At 40.9% G+C, this 22,414-nt stretch overlaps 1 protein-coding gene across 3 annotated transcripts in view; it reads right to left on the reverse strand.

Moving 5' to 3' along the window:
• ptprz1b (protein tyrosine phosphatase receptor type Z1b) overlaps window positions 1-22,414 on the reverse strand; it is a 71,291-nt gene that overhangs the window by 13,302 nt on the left and 35,575 nt on the right. For all 3 annotated transcript variants that reach the window (XM_074625349.1, XM_074625351.1, XM_074625350.1), the window contains exons 3-12: window positions 10,901-11,080; window positions 9,234-9,385; window positions 9,051-9,146; window positions 8,887-8,953; window positions 7,228-7,385; window positions 5,883-6,033; window positions 4,085-4,269; window positions 2,079-2,205; window positions 1,936-1,988; window positions 94-540 (exon numbers count right to left, since the gene is read on the reverse strand). In XM_074625349.1, coding sequence (XP_074481450.1) covers window positions 94-540; window positions 1,936-1,988; window positions 2,079-2,205; window positions 4,085-4,269; window positions 5,883-6,033; window positions 7,228-7,385; window positions 8,887-8,953; window positions 9,051-9,146; window positions 9,234-9,385; window positions 10,901-11,080 — 1,616 coding nt within the window. The remainder of the gene's footprint in view (window positions 1-93; window positions 541-1,935; window positions 1,989-2,078; window positions 2,206-4,084; window positions 4,270-5,882; window positions 6,034-7,227; window positions 7,386-8,886; window positions 8,954-9,050; window positions 9,147-9,233; window positions 9,386-10,900; window positions 11,081-22,414) is intronic.

Genomic DNA, 22,414 nt, shown 5'->3' on the forward strand with positions numbered 1-22,414 from the left:
TGTGGGGAAAAAAACACTACTAGCAACTCTAGCTGTTTGTTTCAACATTAATATTATATTAATCACAGGCGATGATGGCGTTGAGCGAACTACCTGATGTGGCAACACCGACAACGAGCCCTCTTCTGTGATTTGTCGGCGAACCGTCGGCGGTGTGGTCGCCCTAGCAGCTGGAAACAGGAAGCCCGGCTGCTCAGTTACCTCAGTTATCCATATTGCACCGTTGCCGTCAAAACCCGCGTTAATGTGCGGCCCATGTGTTGGATCGCTGTCCTCGTAGATCCAGTTCTGATCCATGTCGTCGGGACTAGACCTGTTCTGGCTCGGTTTCTTTTTCACGTTCTGGTTGAGTCGGGTTTTCTGCAGAACGGCGGACTCGGAGGGAGGCTTTGGGGTCGGGCGGGCGCTGACCTGGACCGGGAGGTTCTGGTAAACTCTGGTCTGCTCCACTGGGATCTCCTCCACGGGGCTGTGGTCCTCTGGAGACAGATCCAGCTGACTCTGGTTCTCTGGCTTCTCTGATTTGGCTCTAGATGAGACCTGACGCAAGGGAAAAGCACTACTGTCTGGAGCCGTTTCACAAGATGTTTGGTTATATTAAACACCACATGAATGAATATAAACATGAGAATTTAGGATTTAGCTCCATCCTCTCATGTCACTTCTGGCTGCAAAAAAACAAGATGGCGACGGCCAAAAACCAAGATGACGACGGCCAAAAACCAAGATGGTGCTGGCTAAAACCAAGATGGCGATGGCTAAAAACCAAGATGGCGATGGCTAAAAACCAAGATGGTGCTGGCTAAAACCAAGATGGTGATGGCTAAAAACCAAGATGGCGATGGCTAAAAACCAAGATGGTGATGGCTAAAACCAAGATGGTGATGGCTAAAAACCAAGATGGTGATGGCTAAAACCAAGATGGTGATGGCTAAAAACCAAGATGGCGATGGCTAAAACCAAGATGGTGATGGCTAAAACCAAGATGGTGATGGCTAAAACCAAGATGGTGATGGCTAAAAACCAAGATGGTGATGGCTAAAACCAAGATGGCGATGGCTAAAAACCAAGATGGTGATGGCTAAAACCAAGATGATGATGGCTAAAAACCAAGATGGTGATGGCTAAAACCAAGATGGTGATGGCTAAAACCAAGATGACGATGGCTAAAAACCAAGATGGTGATGGCTAAAACCAAGATGGTGATGGCTAAAACCAAGATGGTGATGGCTAAAAACCAAGATGGTGATGGCTAAAAACCAAGATGGCGACGGGCAAAAACCAAGATGGTGATGGCTAAAACCAAGATGGTGATGGCTAAAAACCAAGATGGCGACGGCCAAAAACCAAGATGGTGATGGCTAAAAACCAAGATGGTGATGGCTAAAAACCAAGATGGCGACGGGCAAAAACCAAGATGGTGATGGCTAAAACCAAGATGGTGACGGCCAAAAACCAAGATGGCGACGGCCAAAAACCAAGATGATGACGGGCAAAAACCAAGATGGTGATGGCCAAAATATCGAACTCGAGGCTTCAAAACGTTAGTCAATAAACCATTGGGTGACGTCACATTGACTATGTCCCCTTCTTATATACAGTCTATGCTACGTGCTACACATTGCACCTTTAATGCAGTGTTGAAGAGCAAAGGCTGTACCGGTTCTCTCACTGAGAAAAACATGGTAGCGTTACAGTCTTTTTTTTTTTTCTACTAAACACGCTGGAAAGTCCTGTATAACCTTTTGTACTGCTCTCCAAGTACTGAATGCCAAGCCTCTACTGACATAATTACACTCGTTTGCATAATAATCAGGTTCACGGAAATGACTGAATGCAGGGCAAACTTCAGCACCGCAAAGTAATTCAGCCAAATGAATGGCAACATGCAGAGTGGTGTCAGGTGAAACCACGGATATTACACACCGCTCCTACCTCCCTGTTGCCTTCCACTTCCTTTGTGGCGGCGTCGGGGTCTGAATCACTTTCTAGAGAGTGGAAAGAAATAAAGACTTACTTACAAATTGTAGTAAATAGAACAGTTTTGTGGGAGTTTGTTTGTGTGTGTGTGTTTGTACCAGGGTCTTCTAACGGCATGTCCACTATAATCTGGTCACTCCATCGTCCTCGGAGTCCGTTGGTGCAAACAGCGACTACCTGAACCACGTAGCTGCTGTTGGCCAGCAGGCTGGGGATGATGGCACCCTGTAGAGTCACATAGGGGAGTTTTGAACTGCATGTTCACACTATTAATTAAATAAAAACGGAGAATATTGTTGCCATCATGATCCTGGAATTGATGATGCTTAGGTTTGGTCAAATTTGGATTCATACTGCCGCTTGGAGAGGCAGGACTCGGCGTTTCAACCGGTGCTATAGCACTTTTAACTACTTACATATATTTCTCTGCTTGCTTGCTAATTAGTTTTCATGCACTCTCAATCACAGTAGGTGGTGTTAAGGTGTTACAACTGCCTCTGAGGCTCTGTCAGTTTATCATCAGTGGTAATCCAACATTGTGTCGTTTATTTTCCTCAAAAATGCAAATATGTAGATGTCTTTCTTAAATTAATCATAATTTCTATGTTTTTTTTATTAGCTGAGTTACTCTCTATCTCCCCTGGTAACTAAAGAAATACCCCCCTGGGGTACGAGCCCCTGGTTGGAATCACAGATTTAAATATCTCTGCTTTCAATACTAATGATGACTTTTTCCTTTAAGACTCCAAATATGTCACATTTTTGAGTCTCTTCAACACAAGTAATTGAAGGTTTGGGGGAAAGAAAATACTGCTAATCATGCTGTATTTGACATTTACAGTATCTTAAAGATATGGTTGGTAATGTTCAAATACATCAAATCAAATCATGCTTTGACAAAAAAAAGGTCTTGTTGGCTGTTGCAGGACTGTAATAAACCCGTCCAATCATTTCATTCAGCCCGAAAACCTGCCTATGCGCACGCTGCCCGTGCACTCACGTCACCAGAGTCATTTTATGTTCATAATGATAGTTTGAAGGCTATATCCGTGTTTTTGTTTTTGAACTTTAACCCTTTCACAGTGTGTTTTCAGTTCATAAAAGTTAATTGTAACATTTTGGTCGCATTTAAAATGTCTTATTCAGCGTTCAGTTGCATTTAGCTCCATCCTCTCGTGTCACTTCTGGATGCAAAAAACAAATTGGCGACGGTCAAAAACCAAGATGGTGATGGTTTTGGTGGAGTGACTTTGGAAGGGAAGGGATGGACTGTCAGTGTTGCCGACTTGACAACTTTCCCTCTAGATTTATGGACTTTTGGAGCTGGTGCTGTTAACTGCTTTCATTGGAAAATAGTTGGCAACGCTGGGCTGGGTTTTTCGATTGGATCATTTTTTTAAATCTTGCGTACTCTTGCTAGTTTCTCAAGATTACCGACCCTGCCTTTAATGAGAATAATATTTCAAGTAGCATATATACCAATAAGGATTGTGCAAAAGCCAGCTTGTAATCTAGTTTTTATAATGCAGACTTGAGTGCATCTCTGTTGACGGTAATCAGGTCATAATCTAGTAGTTATTGTGTTACCTGTGTTTGCAAATCTCAGAATAACAAAATATACCCCTCGTGGGTTTTTATTACATGTTCTCCTGCACATATAAGGCATGCAAAATAAAGGTGGAGGTTTACATCTTCAGTTCATTTGTGCTGTACGAGGTTGGTCTGAATATTGACGACTCCTGGAGAGTCTATATACGAGCACATGCACACACTCGGACTCACACAGAGCTACATATAGATACACAGATGGTGCCGGTCACATGAAGGGATGCTCAGTGACCCGTTAAGAGGTCAAGATTGATTGTCACTAATCAGTCAATCAATCATTTTGATCAACCCAGATCCCATCAGCAGTCGCAATGTGAGAGTGACAGATAGAGAGCGGATGGACGGTTTATAGGATTCCAATAAATTATGTTCTAATATCTGCTGCAGGAGAAAAGGGATGACTGTAATTTCTACCTATAATGTAGATAATGGTGCGAGACATGCGTTAAAATGACATCGTCTTAAGTATTTAAAGGTGAGAGATGTGAATTCGTACCACGTCCTGGTCCCCGTCCGTCCTGTACTCCTGCTTGCTCTGGTCTCGGCCCTGCATCCTCTGGTAGGTGACGGTGTACCAGTCGATGGTCGTGTCGTAAACCGCGCGGGGGCGCTCCCACGTCACCACGATGGTCGTGTCGTTCTGGGCGTCGGCCTGAACGTTCTCTGGCTCCGAGCTGCAGGCTAGAGGCGGCGGAGAGAGAGAGAAAAAAAGAGGGCAAGATTGTGTTGAATATTGATTTGTGTGGATGTCAATGAAAGAAAGAGCTTAAAAAAAAAGGTACACCTAAATGTGAACGGCACAGAACCGGTGCAGCGGCGTTTCACATTAAGTTGCTGAACTTGATGTTAATCGACCGTATTGAAAAATGGAAGAAAATAGGAATCCATTTTAAAGAAGCCCAGCTCAGGAGGTGAGCGTGGCAGTGAGTGGGAGGTGGGTGCATGTGTGTGTATGTGTGTGTGTGTGTGTGTGTGTGTGTGTGTGTGTGTGCGGTGCTGCATGAATTTGTTACAGGCACAAAAAAAAAAGACCCGTCTCTGAATTTCTGAATACTTTATTTCAATTTCAAAAAGAGCTGCAAAATAAATTGCCTGCGCTGAGAGGAGCAGGGCGCCGAACTACAAAGTGGAGCTCCCTGGCAACCCAAAAGACTCCACTTTACTGGAGGGTCGACTTTATGAAGACGGAGAGCGTTTTATCTTTTGATGATCGGGACTCGGCTGACCTTGGAGGACACTTTTACAGCTGCAGAGAAAGCAGAAGAATATCTTTTCTTTTTAATGGTAAAAAGAAATAAGATTAATAAGGTAATATTTATATTGATCCCTGAAGGGGGATTCAATTTTCTCCCCCATGCCGCCAAAAATTTGGTATGAATTTAATAATTTTAATGAGATTTTAGAGCTTTGGAGAACTCTTTAAAGACTAATAAGGAAGAGTTTTTTTATGGTACAAAATCATAGCTTGCTGTATCTGCTGGGAGTTAACAGCACTGCTGATCAATAGTCTCAGCCAACACTTGAGATCTCTGCCAGTCTAAACTCACGGAGAGCAGGCAAGTGATGTGATGGTACATGACTTTTCAGCTCCGAGACTAAAAAGTATGGCATCAAATTGCACCTCAGGGGGGGATGTCAACATAAAAAAATGGATTCAGTAAATGTGTCATCTAAACTAAAATGAAAAACTTGTAACCGAAGCTGTAGCTCGGATGTATCACAGTTATCAGTTCTCATAGTCCACAGAGCAAGTTGCTAGATGGAACTATATGCACATAGCCCTCGCCCCCAAGTCAAAACAGGATCAGCACCGGGAACTAGAGTGAAGATATTGGCATCATATGAAAATAGAAAACCTAAAGAATCCATTGGTAGCAACCATGTCATACTAGCTTGTTGAGAAGGAGGTTAAATAACGCTCCAAACTTATACTAAATTTTAGCGAGGAAAAACTGTCATGGCCATTTTCAAAGGGGTCCCTTGACCTCTGACCTCAAGATATGTGAATGTAAATGGGTTCTGTGGGTACCCACGAGTCTCCCCTTTACAGACATGCCCACTTTATGATAATCACATGCAGTTTGGGGCAAGTCATAGTCAAGTCAGCACACTGACAGCTGTTGTTGGGGGCGTGCCGACAGTCATCTACTGTAGGTAATACACTGACTATGGATAAGTACCTCATACAACCCCACATTAAAAAAAAATCCAAACTCTCCCTTTAAGAGCAGAAACACATAAAGGTGAAACAAACAAGAAGCAAACGTTTTGTTTTGGGTTGTTCGATGACGTACTGGGTGTGAGCACGTCCTCCACTCCGGTGTACGAGGCGAACACCTGACCCATGAACTGCTGCTGCTGCTCCCTGTAGTTGTTCTGCAGGTAATCCGTCAGTATCACATATCCAGCCTGCTCCATGGTCATCACCTCACAAAACACCTCCAGCTGGGTACAGACAGACAGACAGACAGACAGACAGAGATTGAGAAGAGAGAAAATAGCAACAGGAACAAAGAAACGAAAGAAGTGTTTGTTGCATCTTTCCGTTTTTATGCAGTTGCCAAAATAAACCCCAAACTGATGCATGTGAATGAGTGTGTGTGTTTAAGAGGCTTGTTTCGGTGCCAGGCAGAGGCAGAGAGACAGCGCTGCTCTATTTTTGGTTGGCTAAGATGTGCACATGTCATGCCTTGCCACCCCCGTTTCAATCATGCAAACACAGACAAACACAAGCACACACACACACTTTCATGACCTCATTCACTCTCCATTATTCTGCTATATAATTGATGATTATTACACAGATGATTTCATTCAGAGTCGCTGGTTCTTAAACGTCTTAACCCTGGAATTGACCTGCAGTAACGTTACAGCGTCGACCGGATCATACCACTACAAAAAAACCTTTTCTGGAAGTTCACATTTTGGCTAAATCTGTCACATTGCATCGCTTCAATGAGAGGTTGTGTTTTGATTTTGTGCAAAGACAGCTGACCTGGAACCAGCCTCAGACTATAACTAGACAACTACAGGCAGCAATGATGTTAACTTTACAGAACATGATTTTTATGACCTTTACATGATTAAAAAAAAAGCCAAATAAACATTTCTTTTAACATTATTTCTAGGGCTCTTAAAGTTAACGCAAATTCGTTTTAACGCCACTAATTTCTTTAACGTATTAATGCAATCGATCTTTCGGAGGGGGTGAAATGCAAAGGGAAAATCGTGCAGAAATAAATACATAAATATATAAATACATTTAAAAATAAATATAAAATAAATGCAAAAATAAATAAATAATAAATGCAAAAATAAAAATAAATAAATTTAGAAATTAATAAAAATAAATACATAAATAAATAAAAGGGAAAATTAAACAGAGGAGTAAATAAATAAGGGAATTAATACAAAGATATATAAATAAATAAAGCAAATTAAAACAGAAATATCAATTTATGTTATCAATTAATTAATGGCTACATTTATTTTTAATACTATTTTTGCTACATTTAATGAAATATTTATTCATTTATCAAGTCATTTATTTAGTTATTTATGATTTTGGCAGGTTCCGTCCTCCATAGCAGTGGACACCTGTGCGTGTGTGTGTTTGTGTGTGTGATAAACCCTACTGACCTGTGTTTCTGATATAGCCACGGTGTGTTTAAAGACGACCCATTCCACTGATTCAGAGCAGGGAGGTGCCGTTAGTGAGCCGTTGTAGATGTAATATTTATCTGTGTTATTTGGCATCAGGGAGCGCAAGGTGAAAGCTTCCAGCGACCCGCTCTTACCTGGTAGAACAAAAGAAGAAAAAAAGTCCCATCTGTAACTAAGTATCACAACAAATAACAAATGTTAGAATAGAATAGACAATACTTTGTCTACATTTTGTGTATGCAAAAGGCAGAAAAAGGGTACATTAAAACACAACATATCACATCCAGAGAGGACTCATTAAAACATAAAACACATTACATAATAAACACAGGACCCAAAAGAAGCTACTTTAAAAGGAGCAGCAGATACTCGATGGCGAGGGCTGAATCAAGGTTAAATAAATATATATAAAATGCTGTGTGCTGAGGTAGCAGTAGAAGAAGCTGTCCTTACGGATTAAGATGTTTTATGGCAACAGGGACGAACTATAGTTTAGTTTTTCTTTGAGGTTTGCTTGCGGCCTGTGATTGGAAAGCTTTGTGTTGCTGTTGACACTGAGGTGCGCAATGTTAAAAGTGAGTATAGGGATTGGTATACTGTGTTTAAAGTGCATTGGCTGACGTCAAAACTCCTTAGTTTGCGCAGCAGGAAGAGTCTTTGCTGTGCTTTTTTTTTTGTAAATGCATCCCATGTTTTGCCCCGAGCTGTAACACCACATGGGACCAAGCATTTTCAGAATGTCAGACTGTATGTTAAGTCTATGTCATGCATAATGATATTCATTAAAAGCTAATCAGCGACCTTTTATGATTCATTTTAGGAGAGAAAAGCATCATTTTTTTGTGCAATAATGTTTGTAGCATAGTTTGTCTGGTAAAATTATATTAAATTTATTTTTGACTTCATGGAAATTTAGCTGCTAGTTCTGTTGATAACATTTTAATTTTGAACATTAATTTAATTAAATTTTAATTTAATTATGATTGGAGTACACTGTCTCAGACTCTAACTTAATGTCAATTTGTAGAATATCTTTGAACTCCTTATTTGACAGCTTTACTAGATTTTGCACCAATCATCCCAATCAACCTCACATTTTGCTTTTCTTCTGCTGCTGCTTCATCTCTTGATTAAACACAAATATTCTCCTGAACACAATCAGGATTTTGTCTAATAAACAGAAAATCAAAAACTTTTATTCTTATATTTATACTTATATATTTTTGTATTCTTTAATTTTGGCACCACCTGCACCCAGCTACTTTCTTTGTAGAGAATATATGTAAATTTTTTAACTTATTTATTTATTTATGTAGTGCCTTTTTGTGCAAAATTGCAATACAAAGTGCTTAACAATATAATAAAAATACAACAATACAATGAACATAACGCAGTAAAAGAGGGTATAGAGAAAAGGGGTTAAGGATTAAGATTAACAGAATGCTAAACTAAAAATACATGTCTTAAGATTTCTTTTAAAAGGTATTTACAGGCAAGGACAATAGACACTAAAAGCCGCCTCCTTGTAGATCTTGGTCCTCACCCAGGGACTAAATTGAGAGCATGTCTAACAAGTAATCAGGTGCTAGTCCATTGATTTGAACACCAATAGTACTGTATATAGAGGTGACCTACCAAACCTGCTGACGGTGTTGACGGCCTCTATAACAGGACTGAAGTTCTCGTTGTCTTCCAAGCTGATCTGTGGAAAAACAACATGAGCTTCTGTTGTGGAATTCATAGACAAAATAACCACCTTTAATCTCACCGCTTTAGGTTAAAAAAAAAGGTTGACCTACCTCAAAGAGCACGGCCAAAGCAGCGATCCTCCCTCCTTCCCTGATAGCATCGTCCAGACTCTGGTAGTCGTCTGCATCGTAACAGTGGATCTGCATCTGAATGAGAGCAGGTAAGTTAGCTGATGTCAATAAATGTGATGATGATGATGATGATGGAGAAACAGACGCTGTGTGCTGCTGTACCTCCAGAGGGTATTTCATCCCATTCAGGCTGTGTTCAGACCCTTCTGATGTTGCGTTGCAGCGCCCCCAGTGGAAGGAGATGGTACCGACACGGAACCTGGAGGTCAGCCCTCCTCCGCTCACTAAGAACTCCCCTTCCACACGGATGGACACTAAAACACACACACATAACAAAAATGATGAGTTACACTGAAGACTGTCAGACTGTCAGAGACGAACCTTTCCTATAACAGGCTTAATCAATATATTTGCTTGATTAACAAGACTTTCCATTATTCAGCTGTGTCGTGGTTGCTTGGCCACCAGGCTCCACGGCTTTGTCCAAAATTGGATCTTCTGGCTCTGAGCAACTGGCAAGATTTATATAGCGCCTTTCTAGTCTTCCGACCACTCAAAGCACTTTACACTACATGACAATATTTACACATTCATATTAATTCAATTGCTATCGTTAATCCGAGCAGACACACAGCGGACAACCTGCTAAACTAAATGTGCAGTGGAGATTTTTACTGGGAAAGTGGCTGCATGTCCGCAACACTACACGCAGCATCTAAGTTATCTATACTAACTGGAGACTCAGTTGTCTGTTGTGCTCGTACACTGCAGCTGGCGCACCGCTGTATGTGAGGCACTAATCTTGCCGGTTAACGGTTAATAATCGGTTAACGAGGATCGGTTAATGGTTAAGAACATTTTTCAAAATGACCATCCCTAGTACCCAATACTGGTATCGGTGCATCCCTAAAATGTTCTGAAGATCTATTTTCTTCGTTGAAGGATAGATCCCGACAGGCTGGAACATTCAGCTTGGTGAGGCTGTGCAGATCAAGAATTTCTCTCTTAATATCTGGCAGCTATGCAATATCTGTTTCAATATGCAATTTCCTCTCTGGCTTCACAGAGAAAGAGATTCATTTTAGGATCATTAATGTATAGAGAGCACACACACACACAGAGAGAGAGCTCAGGCTGTATCGGAGAGATGGTGATGATAGCTCCGACAGCTTTCATTTGTTTATCAGACCAGACATCACTCCTCACGCTGCCTCTCTTCTCACTGTCGCTCCACATCGGCCTTATTTCTCTCCCCTGCTCTCTCCCTGTGTACATTTTTCCCCTCTTGCTCTTTTGTTGCTGCTTTTCTGTTGCTCAGTTTCATCTCTGCCTTCTTGACATCGATCATCCTAGTCGGTGCTGCCGTCCCTCTGGTTGCCTCTCTCTGAATTACTTCTCCATCTCTATCTCTCTATTTCATTGTCTGACTCTTTCTCCTTTTAATCCTCGCTGCTCCTTTCCATCATTAACCCTCAGAGTTGTGAATCTGCTTCTGGAAAGTTAAGCTTCTTTCCACATCTAGGGATTAAGATGTTGTGTTTTACAGCACCGGAATGATGTCACAATCATTTCCATAGATTGGATCTACTACATACTGTTATCTTCCTCCTCTGGGTGCTGCTTTAATCTGGGATTGAAAGGGAAAAAGAAAAATCCTACATGCCACTCATTTTTCAATAGAAGTGAAACAGCTCGTGGTCTGATTTCCCACAGGGTGCAAACATGGCTTCGACAGCTTGAACTGGACGTATAAAAAAGTTACACTTGGGAAAAGGTTTGGGCTTGGCAGGAAAAGGTACATACAGAGGAGTGGAAGAGCATCGACATACCGGTCTTCCCGTCGTTGTGGATGGTGCTGGACTCTGCCGTGGGTTTGTCCCAGCCCTCTAGCTGTAGATTCTGGTACTGCAGCCTGACTTGAGTAAACGTCTCGTCGATGTCCACAGGAGACTGCCTGGCGCTGTTACAGGACGGGTACTTCTTACCCCAGCTGCGCTGGTTCAGGGCACCTATATGTAAAAGAGAGAGAGTGGCAGATAAATGAAGAGACAAACGAGGAGTGCTGATCATCTGCTGGCAACAGAAAATCTGGAAGCTCAACTGAGTTTGAGCTGGAAAACGAGCGCCTTCTTGCTTCTCTCCCAATGCAAAATTATGAGTGAGAAAGTCCACCAATTACAGTACAACCAAGCACCAAGTACAACCCAACGCTGAATAAGACATTTTAAGGCGACTAAAATGTTACTATTAACTTTCATGAACTGAAAACACACTGTGAAAGAGTTAAAGCTCTAAGATGAAAACACGGACAACTCCCAGAGCGGACAATGCTATGGTAGTGACCTGTCAATCACAAGGTAGCCCCGCCCTAAAGCATCCCCTGCTTTATGGTCTATTTGACTCTAAATGGGACCATCATTTACTAAATGAACATCATGCTGTATTGAAGAAGACTTGAAACTAGTGATTGAGACCATAAACTCATGTTTACAATTTTTACTGAGGTAATAAATCAAGTGAGAAGTAGGCTCATTTTCTCATAGACTTCTATACAATCTGACTTCTTTTTGCAACCAGAGGAGTCGCCCCCTGCTGGCTGTTAGAAAGAATGCAAGTTTAAGGCATTGGCTTCACTTTTCAGACCCGGAGGTTGCCCACTGGTTAGAATATCACCGCCCACAACTTGAGAACTACCTTTGCAATGATGCACCATATTTTTCTCGCAAGCCAATCAGAGCAGATTGGGCGTTTTCGGGTGGTGGTCTTAAAGAGACAGGCGCTAAAACGGAGCGTTTCAGACAGAAGGTGAATACAGGTATATACTGACAGACAGTATGAGAAAAAGAAAGTGTCTTTTGAACATTAAAGCATGTAAACATGTTCTAGTATAAACCCAAAATACAAGTATGAACCTGGAAATGAGCATGATATGTGCCCTTTAAATACAGTCATGATTTATGGATGTCGAAATGCTTCACATAGCACCTTTAATATATCTGTACAATACGTTTAGAAGTGTGTATTGCTGTTTACAAACAGTGGGGCAACTCTTTAATGAGTACAGCTCTAACGAGGTCAAACATGACTGGCTGGCCTCAGGTCACACTTTATCCTCGCGCTCTACATGTGAGTGTGAGTATTGTTAATGCATGAGTGAATGTCTCATATTCCATGTTGTTTGTGAATTGTTCTTTTGGGGAGCGAGAGTGCACAGCATGAATTCTGTTTAAACGTATCGTGAGGGTGTATTTGTGTGTTTTAACAAGGCTGTGTTTCGTACATGAATAATGTAAAACAGCATCTGGACAAGCTGAATTTGCAGACAAACATACAACACACAAAAAACAATCAAAAAAGATGAAAAGAAAAGTGATGTTCTTCTCTTTCAGAGCAGATTATTTTAGCGCTAATGCTCTGCTAAATATCACAAGATCGGCCTCAGAATTGCTGTGCATTATTTATTCATGAGCGCATGTCTCAATCTATAACTGGTGTTTAAATTGAAGCACATGCAGCGTGTGTGTGTGAATGTATTCATGACTGCATGTCACACTATCTGCATTTAAATCTACTCACATGATGCCTGTATGCTTTTATTTATTCTTTTTTCGTCATACATAGAGTATCTTCATATTTATTGACATGCAGTGTGTGCATGTGTGTGTAAAATATTAATTCAAATGTCTAAGTTACGTGTGTACACTCTGAACTGATGTATATATTAACAGCTCCTAATCTTTGCATGAGTGAATGTGTTCATGCAGTCATTTTCTCCAGGTATATTCAGGGAAATCTCAGAGTAAACCTGCCTTACCTGCATTTATTATGCTGACGAATATTTCCGAATTAAAATCATATTAGAGAACATTGAACTGAAAATAATGCAGTGTACAAACCAGATCATATCAGATATAACGATCAGGATATACTAGGGCTGGGATGTGTAGTGTTTACCGCTTTGGATTTAAAATGTGAGGGTGCAGGTCGTATCCACATGGACCCTCTGCCGTTTTCTACTTTCCCGTTTCGGCCGGCTGCGGTTTGTTTTGGTTGATGGATACGGAACGGATATGACATCACGTTACTCAGACTACAACAATAAAAGCGGTAACTTCCTTCTACCTCCGCATAGACTCAAATGAAGCTATTATATCGATTCTGGCATTTAAAAAATCTATTTAATGCCAGACTAGGATATACCACTCAGCAATATGATTAAGAATTTGGTTTGATTTTAAGGAGGGAAATGAAATAAAAAGCTATGATCATTGCTCAATATTTGAAGAAGTCAGTGCATATCATCATAAAAATCACAGTTTTTATAAATCACAGGTTTCACACTGTTCTGATGAGTTTTAATTAGATGCACAGCAGCATTCTGTAAAGATGGAAATAAATAACAAAGACTTACTGGATAAAGGACATGACTCATTGGACCTTTCTTATTCAGTGTCTTGTCACTAGTATGTGTGTGTGTTTGTGCTTCATAGTAAACAGTAAAGACAAAGGGTCTAATGAGGTCGGAGCAGATGGTTTAACTGTAACTGGTCACACATGACTTAACAGGTATTAGCTTTACATTCCTTGTTGTGTGTGTCATGCGTCTGCGTGAGAGAGAGAGACATTGTTTAACCCAAGTTCAACTAAAATCAATACATCTTTGTTGTGTTGCTGTCTGGTTCGGCAGCTACAGTTGAACCTGTAGAGTTATGAGATGTGGGGTTCAAGTTCAGCTACACTCAGCTGTATTATATTGGAGGAGCTGTTTACTAGTCAAATATCCAATGTGTACGAGTAACAGTTGTTTAAATTCCTCCTCTAATGCTGCAGCTTCTGTGACGTTCAGTCTGCTGTGTGACCGTCTGTGTGATGTGAAAATGAAAACGGCAGAATTTCAGCATCACAGCTCGTTAATGTCGAGCATTAGAGGATATTCACACGACGCTCAACAACCAAAGTCTTCTAATTCTTGGCTTACAGTCCAAAAGGTGCACATTGACTGCCAGTAGGATTGTTGTTGACTTTGCCGACAAGAAATCCGAACAACATAACAACCACAGATTACACTACACCTAGTCTAGAGTTACATTAGAATTATAGTATAAACTCGTGTGAGTGAGGAAGAGACAGCAGCTGAAATGTCGCAGTTGTTTAACTGTTAGTCTAACAATGAAAAAAGTAAAATTAAAAAATGTCTACAGACAGATAGAGCTTAATCTGAACCACTTTGTCAGCTGTCACATAAAGCAGCATATTTGCCCACTCCCATGTTGATAAGAGTATTAAATACTTGACAAATCTCCCTTAAGGTACATTTTGAACAGATAAAAAATGTGATTAATTAGCGATAAATCACGATTAAATATTTTAATAGGTACACACACACACGCTCAGTTACCCATTGTGGTATTCAGCCATACGGAGGTTTACACAAACACAGTATCTACCACTGTGACCTCGAACACCACTTCAACACAATAAAGCTGTTGCTCGACATTTTAATGAGAACACACTGACTCAAGGTGATTAATATAATCAAAGCTCAAAACAGAACTGAACATCTTGTCAGTCCCACATTTCCATTTTGACCTATATTTTGTATTTTACGAGTGCTAGCACTGTACGTCTGTGTGTGTTTGTGCATCGGGGGAAATGACAGAGGGTGTTCACTGTGTCAGTGACCACATCTGGCCCCAGCAGCCGCATCCGTCAGCATCATAACACATACGCACACACACACACTGCGTTACACTTCTGACATAACGCTACCATGGCAACAAGTAGCTGACAGGTTGGAAAAAAGGAATAAATAAAAAAAACATCCCCTGAAGCTAGTCTTTCCTGTCTTCATTTAAATCCATAAACACACACATGCGTGCACAACACCCTCTCGCATTCAGTCACGGAGTAACATTCAGATGATTAAATATGGAAATTACATTTCATATCTCAGAGTTCCACTTGCTTTTTCACAGCATTTCCAGAATACAGCGTGCTGAGGCTGCCAGTGTACCTATTGTTGTCAAATCCACATGGGAGACTTTTAAAGCAGAGAGTCGGCAATTTTGATGGAAAATTATAATAAGTATCAGGTTTTTCTCCTTGTTTTTGTCCTTTATCTCTCTCTCTCTCTCTCTCTCTATGAATCTGAATGTTAACACAAATTTAAACAAATAGAATAAATATCACAAACCATGAAATACAAATAAGTTCTACAGAAAGAACATTGGCTCAATCATTTGCTCAATATCTGTATCCTCTTGTTCAGGGATTTAATTTATGATCATTTGTAAAGTGGTCAAGATGAAAATAACCCGATTATACATTAGGATTTGTTTAAAGGGACAGTTCGTAGGATTTGACGGTATGTAGTGGTGTGGTTGCAGATTGCAACCAACTGAGTACCCCTCCGCTCACTCCTCCCTTTCCAAAACTGTGGTAACGTGAGCTGCAGAGTGCAAAGCCGTAGTAACGCCGTTCGCCTCGCTCAGAGGCCATCCTTATCATCATAACACGACTTTAGGAGCAACGGAAGTCAGACGGCGCCTGCCGGTACCTAGGGCTATCACAATAACCCCAATATTGCAAATACCGTGCTACTGACAAGCCAACTACATTGGATGGCAAGCAACCGCCACAACCGCTATGTTCACATGTGTTTCTTTTTAAATTCTTTGCAATGGGTGCGCCACGTATTTCGCATATATCCAGAGCAAGTACTTTACCTTGTGCTGACATTTTTACCTCTGCAGATATTCCGTATCAAGGAGGGATCAACAGGAGAGGATTGTATTTACCCTTATCTGTACAATCCTCTCCTGTATATATATATATAAAACTTATGATTCCACTGTATATACATATCTACCCTCCTATATTCATCTTACATATATTCACTTAGTCCTATATGAATATAGTTCTATGTACATAATATCTCTGTGTATAGATATAACTCCACCTGTATATATCATCTATTGTTCATCAGCATGCAATTTATAGTTAAGCTATTATTCATCAGAATATAACATGTCCATCACTTGCACTTTAATTACAATCTGCATATATATATATGCCTATGTACATACACCAATATATCCTCATTTGTATATATTGTCTTATTGTCTTTACTAGTTTGCAAAAAACTGCATTTCATTGTAGTTGTACTAATCTAATCTAATCTGATCTAATCTAATCATAGCAACCAAAGCATCTCAGCTGAAAAAAACACCATTGCGCCTCATTGCCCTTCTGTATCCTGCATTTAACAATAAACAAGTAGGCCTATTTAATTCGTTTTAAAATGGTCATCTTATAATAGCCTAACAATAAAGCTTATTTATGAAGCATTACAATTAGGATAAGTAATTTGCAATAACAACGCATATCGTGCTGTTGAGACAATCATTATCACCGCCAGCCCTACAGCCCTAGCGGTACTACAGTTTAACACTCTGCGGCTCACGTTACCGCAGTTTCACAAGCGTGTCGGAGAACTACGGTGGCCTTCAGGTGACGTAAGAAAATGTGAAAGGCTCTCGCCAGAGCCAGTGTTTGGTTTGTCCGTTCTGGGCTACTGTAGAAACATGAAGGACTCCGTGAAGAGGACCCTATGTAGATATGAAGGGCTCATTCTAAGTGAACGAAAACACAATGATTCATAGTTTTAGGTGATTATACACTAATAAAAACATAGTTATGAATATTATATTACATATCTGCAAATAGATCCCCTGAAATGCTACGCTGTTCCTTTATATATAAACATTTCATTCATTTTGATCTTTGAACTAAAGCTGTTACGCTGCGTTAGACGGAGTTAAAGATGTCTGTAAACTTTCTGAAGAAACTTTGTGAACTGCAGCAGCTCAAAGAGCAGTCAGCTGTTAAAGTGGTCCAGACAGAAACCATTTACACCTGATGCTGCTGCTGCTGCTGCTGCTGCTCTTTTAACCACAACAGCCGCGATCATTACAGCTCACCCCTCGCTCTCGAGGGAGGAGAGGTGAGACGAGACAAGAGAGTGCACGGAGGACAAAGAGAAGAAAAGAAGACAGCAGCGGGAGGACACAAAGGTGAGAGAGCAAAAGATGAGCAGAGGATGAAGAAAAGACTGAAGGTACAAGGAGGAGAGGAAAGAAAAATAAATGGATGAAAAGAAAATGGATGTAGGAGACAAGAGGGGGGAGGACAAAGGAAGAAAGAAAGGGGACAATAAGGACACAGGGAGGAGAGTCTCTCTTTCTGCCTACACTTACACCAATTAAGCTCCGTTGGATGGCACGCAGAGCTAATTTCACCCTCTGTGAGAAGGTTCTGCACCGCTGAGCGAGCTAACTGCTCCAAAAACATGCAGGATTATCAAATTGAATAATGTACGACTTGACTTTTTTGGGCGGGACCGTCGTCTCCTGTTTGCATCACTGCTGGCGAAAAATAGCTGAATATGTATCAAATTAAAAAGCAAAAAATAAAAGACTGCTGGTTAAGTTTAACCCTCAGGGGTGCTTCTAAATCTGCATTATTGTCTGGCTTGCAGGACGGACAACAAGCATCTGTATATTTTAACTCTCTACTCCTAAAAGGTTCTAGATGTACCATACTGTTAATTCAGATATATTAGTTTAGACCTACTGCTTATTTGCAATAACCATTGATTATTTTTCAATTAACTGATCAATCATTTAGTGCATAGAAAACAGAAATTCAATATAATCCCAATCTGCAGTCCAAAACCCAAAGATGTTCAATTTATAACAACCCTGTTTCCTACAAAATGACGTTTTCATACAACTAAACTGCATTCTTAATTACGTTTCGAGGGAAACATATTGTCTCTCAGATTATGGAGGCACTTTTAAACAGTTTTAAACACGTGGTAAACGCGGTGCAACGTTGTAAATTGAAATAAAACCAAAGAAAACAAAAAACGCAACAAAACTTGATTAGGTTTAGTAAAAAATAACATTATGGTTTGGCTTTAAATGACTACGAAATGTAAGCAAAACACAACAAAAAACGCAACAAAACCACTTTGTTAGGTTTAGTTTCACATAAGACACAAACACCGGTCCCCTGAGCAAAAGTTCAGGATTTAAAGCAACAAAACTACTTGGTTAGGTTTAGCGAAAATAACATCATGGTTTGGCTTCTGTACGGTTTATTTTCAAAATAACAGTATGTGTGTATATATATATAGATGAAACAGATCTCTCTATTCTCTGAAACCTTATTATTCAAGGGTTAATTTACTATCAGAGAGGGATTGTTCTGTCTTAGCTGGTGTCATGCGTTTCAATCAGTATCTCAGTTTGCAGTAAAACTCTTTGATTAGAACTCAGCATACGCCTGAGCAGAGAAATAAGAATCGTTCCTTTGTGTGAGAAGACGCCTCAGTCATTTTTTATTCTGCAGAATCAATGTCGATGAATGCATTCATGGGCGTGCACACACACACACACACAGGCTGACTGACATAAAGGAGCGCGCCTGAGGCTGACAAGATCTAAGCTCCTAAATGAATCTATTATGAATGGCAGAGAAAGGACTACACACACACACACACATCACATCACTCATGCAGCGAGATCCACTATGTTAATGATGGACTGCCACACACATCAGCAGACAGCCTATCTGACGATCAGACCTGTCAGATTATTCAGAAAAAAGAAACTGGGGGTATGAATCACAGTCTCCATATGCTCTTTATGTGATCTCTGACGGCTCCGTCTAGACGTGTGAATATGAAAAAGGTCTCTGGAGCGAGAGACGAGACTCTCTGCATGGAGTTAAATATTAAACAATGGCAGACTGGCTCTCTGAACTGAGTTACTGTTCATCTGAACGTGCACAGCGAAGGTTAACGAGAACATAACACGGCACTAAACTTAAAGCTACTACGAGGAACTGCTGTTGATTTTGGCGGTCCTTTGTGGATAAGAACGATTGCGTCTCCACCTCTCGCCGGAGCTCTGACTGCAGGTCGACGGCGGCAGCGAAGCCGGATTTGGGTCTGTCCACGGTGGACTGGTCACTGCTGGAGTTTGAGCTGAAGGAGTTTCTGGTAAACCAGCATGATTTTGTCCGATCTTGCGCGAAATCCAACCCTGTGGCACCGATGACGAGAGTTAAAGACGTGTTTAGACCGAAAGCAAAGCGAATTTTTGCCTCGTTTTACTCACGCGAGTTGGACCACCGGTATCATTTGTGTTCATTCACGGAGAGGAGGAGGAGCTCGACTCCATAGATACCAACAACTTTTCTTTCCGCCATCATACATGTGGAAGTCCTACATATGTCAGAAAACGCCGTCCTGTCTGGGTTCATAACGTCACCCGGCAGCAAGCTGTACTCACATACAGTGCCATTGCACTGACTGTATCTAGCAAGCCACACATTGCTACGGTGATATAAACCCCCAAATAAACAGATTGCGCTGTGATTTAATTGCAACAAAGAGATCAAAAGGATGACGAAAATAACAACATAATGATGCCGATTTGTAAAAAGTCTGAATTCATGCTTTGTCATGTTTGTCTGCAAGACGACAAGCAAACAACTTTTAAAATGCTTGTTTTCTGAATGGAGTTTGGATCAATAAGTGCCAGGCTATGCAGCTGCTCCATCAACACTCAAGATAATTTCATCTAGGCATAAATACAGCAGCGACGTTGTTGTTTACACCATAGACAGTCTGTAGTTTATACACAGAATTTCTTCCGGTCTTTGTACAAACATGAGTAACTATCGTAGCTCTGGGTGCCCACAGATGGCTACAATAATTTTTCCTCCAATCCTAATTCACGGAAGGTGAAATATTTCAACTCGAGCTAGAAATTCTTGTGACGCGGTGTCGCGAATTCAGGTCTACTCGCCTCTTTGCATTGACTTTGTATGTAATCGCACCATGCAAAAAGTTTTCTTCGCTCTTGGTGTGAACACATTATAAGAATAACTATATAGAAATATCTCGCTGACGGTCTCCTTTACTTGTGTAGGTCATATTGAGGCATCAGTATTACATTGAGACTGTTTCATAACCAGTTAAAAGTTCCTTTTAGTAATTTTAGACAAAGAAACTTGTGTCCTTTGGCTCCACCATCTGAGATGTAACCTTAGTCAATGAGATCACTCCTGCCTATGAGTACATGTTTGTATAACTTACAGCCCACTTTACCAACCTGTGACTGTCATGGAAGACAGATTAGACTGGCCAGGTTGGTAAACATGAGCGTGCTGTGTGACGTTTCCTATGATTTTTGGATACTGAAGTCTTAATCTATCTCTCGTGGCCGTGTTGGGCCGCCACTTTACAGCCACTGAACTCATTAACCCAGCAACACACTGGTGCAACCAACAAAAAGGGAAAGAAAATGGGAGGACAGAGAGTGCGTGTTAGTGGATAAAAGAACACACATATGCACCTCTGCATCATTACCTCATGTCTCCCACAAGGCTCGAGGAGCAGCCACACAGACTGAGCAACAACTGGAGCAGAAGAGAAGCCAGCCTCAAGTATTCGGTGACTAAGAGAGCGTTCGAGAACTCGGTGGGTGGTGAACACATGCATGTACACGGAAAAAGAGACAACAGACAACATGAGACGAGAGAGGACGAACAGCTAGCTGGTTGAGAGACAACTGGAATCAAGTGGAAAAGCCTCTACGACAGCTTTCAGACCCTCGGGGGGCACTAAAAGCCTCTAATTAAAATGATGATAATAAAAACAATAATGGTAATGTGAACTTAACAAGGATTAAAATCAATTCAAGTTAAGGGCTTCCAGATTATCAGTGATAAATTCGACAATAAATATGTAATTAAACAAACTGCTTCGGATGAAAATTGGCTGATATCTGGCTTTCAAATGACTACGATGTTCAGCAGCTTGTCGCTAACTTTGTCTGTCTGCTGTTTGTTGGGTAGGTAGCAAACATGTACGGTAGATTTATCAGAGCTTATTTGCTGAAAACAGTTGCCTGCTTTCGGTGGCACCAAAGTTCATGGGAGCGGTGAGAGTGAACCAAAACAATGAGAGCCACACCTTTTACATGAGTCATTTGATCCATTTTCAATATAAAAATATTGATTAGTGCAGCTCAGACTGTATATATATATATAGATGGATGACTCGTCTCCTCTTCCTCCCACTGTACAAAAGTGAAGCCAAAGTATACCGGATACAGGAGCTTCCATCTTGAGATGTTGACGTCATTAGGAGCCAGAGTCTGCACAGTAGTGATCGCAGTATAGCACACACCTGCCTGAACTAATTATGAGCCGAGCACGGCCACAGCTTACTAACTGCGTTAGCGTTACTTCAACTCAAAGAGCTGTCAATGACCAAAAGCCAAGATGTTGAACAGCGATGGCCAAGAGCCAAGTTGGCGACGGACAAAACCAAGTTGGCGTCGGCCAAAATGCCAAACTCAAGGTTTCAAAATGTCCACAAACCAATGGGTGACTACGTCCACTCCTTATATACAGTCTATGGTGCAGACCAACATTAGCGCTGCATGAAAAAAAAAAAAAAAAACACAGCCACCTCATTCAAGTCATTGTGACCACTGTGTTGAGTGCCAATGCAGAGGGCTGCAATAAAAAATGCAGGGTTGTCCAGCAATGAGTTGAACTTTGCTCAACTTTTGCAGCAACGCAGAATCATAGAGCAGCACGCTGCCAATCACACATGTGCAGATTCCTGGTAGATTACTTTGTAACATGAACACCATATATCTTCTGACAGCGAATAAAAAAAAATGCTGCGATAACTTTCCAGAGTTGTAAAATCCTGTCTCATAATATCGTACTGCTGTTTTGGTGTCTGATAAGCCTTCAAACCTATGGATGGATTACTATAGCTGGCCTCTCTGGATCATGTTACATCCTCTCAGCGATACCTTCAGCAACATGCCCCCTCCCACACAGCCCCATGAGATTTTTTGGCGCAGTGCTATTTTTAAGTCTGTCACCATATGTGATGAAAGGACTGACACCGACGTATACATACGGTATGTAAAGTACTTAGAGACGATTAGCATAATCCTTACAGTGAAAAAATAAAATAATGTAGAGATGTGACTAAACCTGCCTGGCTTGGCAAAAATGTAGACCTTAAAGCTGCACTATAGACTGTATATAAAGATGGACGACATGACAGCTCCCCAAAAGTGAAGCCAGAACATCTATATCGCCCCCTGGTGGCCGGCTGCAGTATAGCTCATAAATCCCGGATGGGACATGGGCCAAACTAAAAAGTCAAAGTCAAATAATTTTTCCCAAAGATGGTTCACTGTCATGAAGATTAAAAGATAATTTTCCAAGTCAAGAGAGTCGCAGTTTGT

Source organism: Sebastes fasciatus, chromosome 23 (assembly GCF_043250625.1).
Source record: "Sebastes fasciatus isolate fSebFas1 chromosome 23, fSebFas1.pri, whole genome shotgun sequence".
Taxonomy (NCBI): domain Eukaryota; kingdom Metazoa; phylum Chordata; class Actinopteri; order Perciformes; family Sebastidae; genus Sebastes; species Sebastes fasciatus.